The 10,051-nt window shown below is 40.2% G+C and overlaps 1 protein-coding gene and 1 long non-coding RNA gene across 8 annotated transcripts in view; one reads left to right on the top strand and one right to left on the bottom strand.

The window, feature by feature from the left end:
- Mcm8 (minichromosome maintenance 8 homologous recombination repair factor) overlaps window positions 1-4,491 on the top strand; it is a 36,755-nt gene extending 32,264 nt beyond the window's left edge. For 3 of the 6 annotated variants that reach the window (XM_010607509.1, XM_010607510.1, XM_010607508.1), the window contains 2 exons: window positions 3,532-3,721; window positions 4,298-4,491. In XM_010607509.1, coding sequence (XP_010605811.1) covers window positions 3,532-3,721; window positions 4,298-4,390 — 283 coding nt within the window. In that variant the 3' untranslated portion in view covers window positions 4,391-4,491. Of the gene's footprint in view, window positions 1-359; window positions 682-3,531; window positions 3,722-4,297 lie in introns of those variants that run through there. The other 3 variants (XR_004516217.1, XM_010607511.3, XR_004516218.1) reach the window with 2 other exon arrangements.
- A 3,055-nt stretch (window positions 4,492-7,546) lies between these two features.
- The window catches only part of LOC104850525, a 3,493-nt gene continuing 988 nt past the window's right edge, over window positions 7,547-10,051 (bottom strand). Inside the window, exons 1-3 of one of the 2 annotated variants that reach the window (XR_776996.1) lie at window positions 9,692-9,727; window positions 8,978-9,093; window positions 7,547-7,845 (exon numbers count right to left, since the gene is read on the bottom strand). This is a non-coding gene — a long non-coding RNA (uncharacterized LOC104850525). Of the gene's footprint in view, window positions 7,846-8,977; window positions 9,094-9,691; window positions 9,728-10,051 lie in introns of those variants that run through there. The other variant, XR_776995.2, reaches the window with a different exon arrangement.

Here is a 10,051-nt window from a genome sequence, read left to right as displayed (position 1 = left end):
TTTTTTTTTTTTTTTTTTTTTTTTTTTTTTTCATTTTAATTTTTTTGGTACTGGGATGAAACTCAGGACCTTGTGCTTACGAGGCAGGTGGTGAAATCACTGAGCTAAATCCCCGGCCCGACTTTTTCATTTCTAGTTAATGTTTAAAATACACATTTTAATATTGCTATTTAATTGCATATAATTCATTTGTATAATTCTGTGACACAAGCTTATTCGTATGTTCTGAATCACAAAAAAATACATTATTTGGAAGGGTGATTTACCAAATTAAATGTCAACAGTGAAACCAAAGTATTCTACCAAAACAATAAAATTTAAGAGTTAGTTTCTCAGGTGGTTTTCCTGTCAACTCATAGGAGCAGAAACCTTCAAAAGTAATGTAGTGTGAAAAAAACGCTTCAGATGAACAGCAGTGAAGCACAAACAGGGAGACTGACAGAGCAGGAGAAAATGGAAGACTTATGTCTGCAAGCTCAAAGCGCGTGTAACAAGAATGAAGCTAGGAGACTGAGAGGGCTCTGAGCACAAGGCCAAAAACATGGTACTAAAGGCTTCACTGGATGCTTGGAGCAATGACAAAACTCATGTTCGCTGGGTGTAGTAGCACACACTTGTCCCAGCACTTGAGAGGCTGAGGCAGGAGGAACACTGCTAGTTCAAGGCTAGCCTGGGCTACCTAGTGAGCCCAAGCCCAGCCTGAACTATATAGTGAGACGCTGTCTCAAAAAAGCAAAGGAGGAAAACAGTTGACACATCATGATTTTTAAATGGTAAAATATAAAACAATTTCTATTTTGAGTGTATATATGTCTCTTAGACATAGGATCTTTTTCATCAGTAAAAGTTTCACTAAAAAATTTAAGTTTTGAGCTGGGCGTGGTGGTGCACGCCTGTAATCCCAGCACTCGGGAGGCTGAGGCAGGAGGATTGCTGTGAGTTCGAGACCAGCCTGAGCTACATAGTGAGTTCCAGGTCAGTCTCACTACATAGTGAGACCCTGTCTCAAAAAACAAAAAAAATTTAAGTTTTGAATAGGTTCATACATTTATATGGTTCCAAATGCAGAAGTTTAAAAAGTATGTGGCAGAAAAAATTTCCTCCTATCCTGCTTTGTAGTTACCAATTCTTTCTGTTGTATTGTCAACAAATATGGGTACTCCCAACTTTTGTGACTGTCAAATACAAAATATACAGAACAAATATGTATGTGTATATTCTTTTTCCTTCTTTGGAGACAGAGGGTAGCACCGTGTACACCTTCCTTGGCTTTTTTCATTTACAGTGCATATTGGAGATTATTCCATATCACTGCACAAAGAACTTCATCTTCACAACTGCATCATACTTTAGAAATTACTCTTTTCTGTCTGTGTGGTACCAAGGATCAAATGCAGAGCCTTTACACGGAGATACATCCCCAACCCTTTATACTTTTTTTAATTTTAGACAGGGTCTCACTAAGTTGCCCAGGCTGGATTAAAATTTGCAGTCCTCCTGCCTCAGACTCCCAAAGTGCTGGGATGACAAGTGGGTGCCACCGTGGTTTAAAAGCAGCTTTTTAAAAATATGCTCTCATAGATATTTAAATATAAATCTGTTAGCAATCTATTTTTCCAAGGCCAAAAATATATTAAAGATGAAGTTATTTTTTCTTTTGATTTCTTTTTTTTTGGCAGAATCAGGGATAGAACTCAGGACCTGCTTGCCAGGCAGGTCTGATGCCACTATGCTACATCCCCGTGCTGTTTTCTCTTAAGTAATTTCTGTTTCTTCAAAGGTAGATGAATTTGTTCTCAGTTTCTGGTATTCTAGGACTTAGATGGTGTTAGAACCAAGTAGCTTTTCCCAGTTGTTCCTCTTCTGGAGTAAAAGCCATTCATACTGGCTGGAAGAGCAAGGGTTTTGAGTCCAACCTGAGGTAGCCATGACGAGGTGTCTAACGTTAGAAATTACTGTGTTTCTCTTTCAGGAAGGAAGCCTAAATATTTTATAAACCTTTATTCAAATCTGAAACAGTATAACATGCCTTAAAATCCCAGATATGCCACTCATCAGTTATGGAACGTTTGCAGGTCACTTAACTGTACAAACATTTTGTGAGTCTTTGGTTATTAACAGCATTGTGGTGCATGCCTGTAATCCCAGCACTCTGGGAGGCTGAGGCAGAATCGCAAGTCTGAGCCTACCCTCAGCAATTCAGTGACTTAGGGAGGCCCTATCTCAACATTTAAAATTTTTAAAAGGGTTAGGGATATAGCTCAGTGCAAAGGACCTAGATTCAGTCACGGATACTGCCAAGAAAAATTTAAAAAGTCCCTAAATCATTGGATTGCTGGGAGGAATAAATGGGATAGACTAGTTGAATGTGATGGCATACATCTGTAATCCCAGCATTCTGGGGGGCTGAGACATGATGATGTCTACACAATTTAGCAACTTAGCAAGACCCTGTCTAAAAATAAAATATGAAAATAAAAAGTGCTAGGCACACACCTCAGTGCCTGGGTTCAATCGTGGTACTGTAAAAAAAAAAAAAAAAGTCGGGAAGGATAACCTATCATAAATATATATAAAATTTCCCCCTTTTTTCTCATAGTAGGGATTGAACCCAGAGCCTTTGAGAGACGTCCCAAACCCCTGTTTATGAGAAGCATAGGTTAATTATTCATAAAAGCCCTGAGTATACTGTATTTTCCGGGCAGAAAACCCATCATTCTATCACTCATTGTAGTCTGACCTGAATGAGTCATTCCTATCTGTTTACTTTGTTCTTTGTAATTAAGGGTTTATCTGTTCAAAGATCAAAGAGAGGCATTATTGCTAGTAACCCTTTAAGATTCTTCCTATAAGCCCATTAAGGTGGAGACTGTGTATGTTTTATTCTCCACTGATAAGCCTACAGCCTAGAGGTGACTGATGTATATTTCATTAATTCCCCATTAAATAGCATTTTTGCCTATTAACCTGATTGAGATTATAGAGACAGGAAGTCAGCAACACAGCTAAGTTAGAGACTGCTTAATTCTGTCCCTAAGTGGTATTTGCAGACTTCTAGCTAAAACTCCCTACGAAGGCGTATTTCTTTCTTGGTGATGTTGTTAAGAATAAGAGAAAGTAGGAGTGAACTGGAGATGAATTCTAACCATCAGTACTGTAGTCAGCATAAGCCATGTTCTTTGCCAAGTGATGCATTAGGAAGTAAAAACATATCTTTACCCAGGAAAGACTTAAATTTGTTAGGCTTAGAATTTATTTTTTTCATGAGTGGTATTTATATTGTAGTTTATTGACTCTGTCTTTTTATATATTCTTTTCAAATTCAGAAGTTTCTTAAGTAACTGTGTCCAAGATATTTTCATTCTTATTTTGTCTGTACCATAGTAAATTGCATAGCGTCCCCTCCGTAAACATGTTTCATCATTTTCCCATTGAGCCTCACAGCTACTTCCAAGTTTTTCTTTTCATAACTTGGAAGCACAGGACAAAAATATCCATGGGGTAATGTTTATTTTGTCTCTTGTTAATTAGCATGCTAGGAACTTATTCGGATGAGTTTGGGAACTTAGATTTTGAGCGATCCCAGCATGGTTCTGGAATGAGTAACAGGTCAACAGCAAAGAGATTCATTTCTGCTCTCAACAATATTGCTGAAAGAACTTACAATAATTTGTTTCAATTTCATCAACTTCGGCAGATTGCCAAAGAGCTAAACATTCAGGTATGATAACTTAAATATTAATCTTTTCTGTTAATAATTTCAAGAATCTTTATAAGTGTATACTAGAACAAAAACAATTTTCTATTTACTTAGGATTCATACCTATTTCTTCTCAAAGACTTCCACGTCTTAATAGCTAGAAGGAAGTACTGTAGCAAGACTCAGTCTCCATATTTTCCTAACAGTGCCCGGGCACAAGTCATATTAACATTTCCTTGTCTGAATGGACATGATTCCACTTGCTCTTCCTACTTCAGGGTTCTAGTGAAAACAGATACAGTAGCACTCTAAACATATAAAATAGTCTACATGGAAAATCTCTCAATTTCAAAACCCTAGTGTAATTTTTTATTTTAAGCTAAGCTACAACAAAATACAAGGTTCTCTGCATACTGGCATTTTTATTTGGGCATTGTTAAATCCAAAGCTCAAATTCAGGCAATTTACTCTAAGAAATACAAATAGTTATACTTGCCTAAGAAAGTTGACAAGTGTGTATTACTGTTTTGAGTAATGTTAAAAGTCGTACTTTGGCATGTTAGTTACTGGGATAATTCTTTTGATGTTTTCTTGTAGGTTGCTGATTTTGAAAATTTCATTGGTTCACTAAATGACCAGGGATACCTCTTAAAAAAAGGCCCAAAAGTTTACCAGCTTCAAACTATGTAAAAAGACTTTATCAATTCAGGACCTTCTGGGTTTATTGCCATCTTTTTTTTTTTTAATTGAGTTTATGGTACATTTTAGGTATACAGTACAGTACATTTACATTCACTATTGGGATCTTGTACCTTTACATGACAGGTCTTGGTTCTCATTTTTTCCCCTTGTCCCTGCCCTCCCTTCACCCTTCCTTCCCTCCCCATTTACAAACACTTTATTTCCATTTTTTCATTTTCTCATATTTTTTTCTCTTCCCTTATTACCTTTCCCCTATCCTTCCCACTTTCCCTACACCTTTAGCCCTTTTCTATTTCACATAGTTTATTGCCATCTTAAGCTGTTAGTTTATAGTTTATTGCCATCTTAAGCTGTCTCAATAGTGAACACTATGCCAAAAAAAAAAAAAGTTCTTTGAAAAATGTTATTCCAAAAGTACTGAAATAAGAAAAAAGTGTTAGATTTGTTCAACTAATTTAAAAATTAAAATGTCATATGTTGTTAAAACTTCTCCCAAAGGCTAAAAATAACATTATTTTTTCTAAGTGATAAATTATTTAGTTACATTTTTGACCTGTCTTATTTGTATAAATATTTCATAATTATGCATAGCAAATATTTCATCAGGGTAAGTGTTCAGATAATATGTAAATAAATGAGTATGCCTATGTGCCAATAAAACTTTTTCAACACGGATGTTTCAGTTTTGTAATCCTCACAAGAATATAAAACATTTTCACTTTTTAGACCATACACTGTAATCATTATAGGCAGTGTGTGATTTGCCCCTAGTCTATAGTTTGCAAACAACAGAAACTGATAAAGCAGGAAAAGAAGATTGTGGGGGGGAGTTCTGGTAGTTTACAGGATTGTAAGAAGGCTGGTGGTCAAGTCGCCAGGAGCACTTAGGGGCTGCAAAGGAAGCTTCTAACACCCTCCTGCCCCTCAGAGCCCTAGAGGAAAGTGCTCTCGCCTGGGGGCCAGCGATGTCGCTTCTGTACAGAAACCACTGCTACCAGCGGAAGTCCAAAGAATGCCCCTCCCACACAAGGATGACAACACGAGGATTCTGTTGGGCCTCTGTGAAGTGCTGAATTCAAGCGAGGTCTCATTCAGAAACATTTGAAGGTTATATGCCGCTTTGCTGTGGTGCTAGTTTTCCCAGTTCTACTTTAGGAAGTTAGGACCAATAAAGCCAGAATTCCCCATGTTTTGTGAGGATTCACATGGAACCGGGCTCGCAGCCAAACCTAGATGAAGCCAACACGAGTCCCGCGGGTGCAGGGGCTCAGCTCGGCTGTCAGGGGCCGCGAGCCACTGTCCCCAGCCAGGAGTCTCAGGGTGTGAAAGCCTCGGCTGGGCCTCAGATGGAGGCCTACTCCTCGGCCGGTCCCCTACTGGGACTGGAAGGCTCTAGAGTCCCCAGGTACCCGCCCCTTGGGGAAAACTGATGCCGAAAGAGCCTGAAAAGGTGCAGAAAGGTGAGTGATGGGGTGCTGGGCAGCGCCCGTGACAGAGAAATCAGCTTTGAGGTGAGGAGGCAGACCCCGCCCCAATGTAAAACTGAAAGCTTGGTTCCAGGGAGGTGGGAAGTTGATCCCAAGGACCACTTCTCGCGGACTGCCTGGAGCACAGCTCTGGCTCCGGGCTGGGAAGGAGGATCACTCAGGTGCTCGCTGCACCCTGAAAGCCTCTGAGAGACTCCAGGACCCAGCTGCACTCCAGCCGCCCACCAGCACCTTCCCCAGGGTCCCACCTAGGACGCCAGCTACTGAGAACGTGCCTTCTTCTGCTGTAGAAAAGATGCCTCCCGCCTAAAACACACATCCCAGTGCTCTGTTGCAGAAAATAACTCTGCCTGACTAGTAACCAGGTCTCAGCTTGGCCCAGGGACTAACAGTGATAATGAGATTCCAGGTGCACCAAATGGGAGACTCACAGTGGCCAAGGTTAGAGCGAGGGATAAGAGAAAGATTATAAGCATATAAATATTTACTGAGTTATGTGACAGCCAAAATAATGTAAAGAAAAATAATAGGGAAAAATGACTTTTGGGGGCCAGGGATTTAGCTCAGTGGCACCCTGCCTGCCTCACATGTACAAGGTCCTGAGTTCTATCACTGATACCCAAAAAATAAATACATAAACTAATTGCCTGAGGGAAGGGAGGAGGACAAAGTATATGTTATATACGTATATAAATATGCTAAAGAAAAGCCACTATTCTGTATAACTAATAAGCACTACTACATTTTTAAAACAAGAAAGGAAAAACAGTCACCGGGCATGGTGGCACATGCCTGCCATCTCAGCATTTGGGAGGCTGAGGCAAGAGATTGCCAAGAGTTCAGCCCATCCTGGGCTACTCAGCGAGTTAGAAGTCAGCCTGAACTTCGTAATAAGACCCTGTTGGAAAAAAAAAAAGAGAGGGCTGGGGATTTGGCTCAGTTCTTCCGTCCCCTGCCTCACAAGCGTAAAGGCCCGAGTTCGATCCCCAGTACCAAATAGAAAAGAGGGAGAGAAAGAACTAGTTGCTAAATCTATTTATTCGCTGTACCAAAGCTGGCAAACTTACATACCTACAAGGACCAGGTAAGTAAAGAAAAGCGAGCAAGGCGACAACTTTGTTCCAAAACAGTGCCTGTTTTAAAAGGGGAGCTATAGAAATGCAGACTTAACCACATCTTCAAATTTTTCAAGAAAATGTGGAAATGTAGATTTCATATGAAATACCTTGATTTTAAAATGTTGGCTACTAAGTTTATGAAAAACACTTTAAGTTGATGAAGATATCTGTGGTACTCGCTGGGCCTGGTGGCATTATGCCTATAATTTCAGCACTCGAGAGGCTGAGGCAGGAGGATCACTGTGAGTTTGAGGCCAGCCTGAATTGCATAATGAGAAAAACAAAAAACAAAACACTGCAGTACTGATGTAGTTCAGAGTCTGCAAATCTCTCTCTCTCTCTCTCTCTCTCTCTTACACACACACACACACACACACACACACACAAACACACAATCACTATGTATAATTCAGTGCTACGTATAGTATGAAACACCAAGATATTAGAAATGAGGACAGACTTCAAAGTTTACAAACTAATAAACAGGAAACCTATTTACCAGAAACAAAATCAAGAAACCCACCAATAGATGGCGCAGAAAAAGAACTCAGAATAATCCAGACATCTCCAGACTGCTGGTTCTCAGTAGAAACGGAATCCCAGCTTTGCTCTGTTGCCTTTCGTTAGGCTCAGTGGCCTTACTCTGCTGTTCCCAGAGACGCGCCCCTCCTCTTGTTGGGAGTGAGCTCTGTTAGCAAATCCAAGGGGACAATCAGGTCTTCCTTGTGAGGTCAGTTCCTTAGGCAGATGCCCCTGTGTATGAGACCATGTTCTGAAAGCATAGCTGGTGGGAAAGGCAGATTCAAACCAAGGATGGGCTTCTCATGTGTTTGACTCCCTGCCGTGCAAAGGACAGAAATGAATAAAAAGTGTGCGAAGGGGAAGGGGGGGGGAGACAAAAAAAAAGTGAAAATAGGAAAAAATGGAAACAGCTTTTGCATATAAGGAGCGGAGTGGAGTGGACTTGAGGGGGGAATGGGATAACATTAAATTTACAAACAATAGCCTATCATAGGAAGCATAGGGAATTGAAAAATATCCTGGCTACCCAGTATTTCTTTTTTATTCTTATTTCTTTTAGAGTTGCTTTTTTGTTTACTTTTTTTTAACAACAAGGACCTTGTCTTATATGTGCATGGTAGGACCTCAGTGTTGACTGAAGAAATAAAAACTAGGTGGCTACAAAAACCTCATGCATAGGAACCATTGTTGGGAAATGTATAATTTTTAAAAAATGCAACCAAGTACACTGAATATTTAATCAAGATAAAAGTATTAGTCTTTTATTGAGTATATACTCAATAGTAAGGCCAAAACTAAAATAAATGTAGGCTTACTGCTGCAATTAATACATTAAAACCCAATTTTTAAAGAAGATGACAATATAAATGTATTAATTCTTTAAATTCCAGGATGGGATTAAAAGTATTTAAAGCAAGGTCTGGGGATTTTGCTCAGCGGCACCATGCCTGCCTCACAAGTACAAGGTCCTGAGTTTGATCCCCAATATCAGAAAAAAAAATAGAATTTTTAAAGTATTTAAAGCTGATGAATTTATTAATAAAATCATATTTTGTGAGGCAGTATATAGATAATATCAACCAAATAACAGTAGTAGCCATGAAGGAAAAGAAATAGTCAAATTTGCCATTGATCAAAGAGGAAATAAGGAACTTTAAGCCTACTACATAATGTTAAGGGGAGGGAGCCTAATCAGAAGAAATTGATGTATACTTTCTGGGATTATGTATTTAACTACTTTACAGCTGCTAATCACAGGACCAAACAGCCAACGTTTCTCTGAAACATCTCGTATGGGTACACAAGAGACATTACAACACATCCGGCCACAGACCCCAACATTTATGTTTCACTTCCTGCTCACAAAAGGGCTTCCTCGTCGCTTCTGGGGCTTTGGCTAAGATCAAGCGTAGAAAGGGCCTTCTCATGGCCCGCTTGCTACCACTTACAGGAATAAAGGCTCTGGCCTAGGTTCCCTCTCATTCTCTCTGCGCACGTCCCCTTGCCAGGATTATTCAAAATCATCGTCTGAATGAGGATTGTAGATGTCTGTTTCCAATGACCGCTGAAAAGCAAAATTATTCTTTTTACATTGCTCGTAAAATATTTTTGTTTTTCCAATATTTTTATTTCAGTACGTGCCTAAGAAATTCAAGACAGCCTTGATAAAATGCTCACATCTACAATTATATCCAGCTTCAACCTTAAGGTGGTGTGTTATAGACTGCCCTGGAGGGGGTCAGTGGAGAGGAGGCAAGGAACCATGCCTATGTAGTTTAACCCAGGCTAAGTGGTGGAGCGCTTGCTACTTCTAACAGGTGCAAGACGTGCAATACCCAGCACTACCAAAAACATTTTTTTTTCAGTTTGAAACAGTTGTAATGTTAGTTTATCAATAATGTAATGCATTAATACTGAATATACAATAATGATGAACTAATTTGAGTCTTAACCTCTCTAAGGCCGTTTTCTACCTAAGAACCTAAAGGGTGATACTGGAGCCTAATTTGTGAGAGAATTAAATAGGATGATGTGCTATAGCTTATAAAGTGCGCACTCTTTCCAGGTGAACAGTGCCACTACTGACATTTTCTGTTCTTTTTTTTGTGGGGGGAGGTTGAGACAGGGTCTCACTATGTAGTTGAGATTGACCTGGAACTCACTTCGAGGCTGGTCTCGAACTCACAGCGATCCTCCTGCCACAGCCTCGAGTGCTGGGATTACAGGTGTGCGCCACCACGCCCGGCTGACATTTTCTGTTATTTTTAGCATGCATCTTCATTTAAATGCTGAAAAAGAACTAAAGGAGCAGAGCACTCGTCCTTTTCACTTCTATACCAAACGTGAGTGACATTTTAAACCTGGCACACGGACCCAGCGCACACCCAGTTGGAGGCGGGGTGCTGGTGGCTGGCCTCGGATTCAGGCCGGGGCCTGGCTGACTCCCGCTCCTTCCGACCACGTCAGCACGCAGCCATCAGGCGGCGCTCGACCCTCTGTCCCTTCCCACCCTCCTGACCGGG

Source organism: Fukomys damarensis, unplaced genomic scaffold (assembly GCF_012274545.1).
Source record: "Fukomys damarensis isolate Sample0158 unplaced genomic scaffold, DMR_v1.0_HiC HiC_scaffold_7, whole genome shotgun sequence".
Lineage (NCBI taxonomy): Eukaryota > Metazoa > Chordata > Mammalia > Rodentia > Bathyergidae > Fukomys > Fukomys damarensis.
The sequence above is the reverse complement of the archived record's forward strand: the minus strand, read 5'-3'. Positions and strand labels throughout refer to the sequence as shown.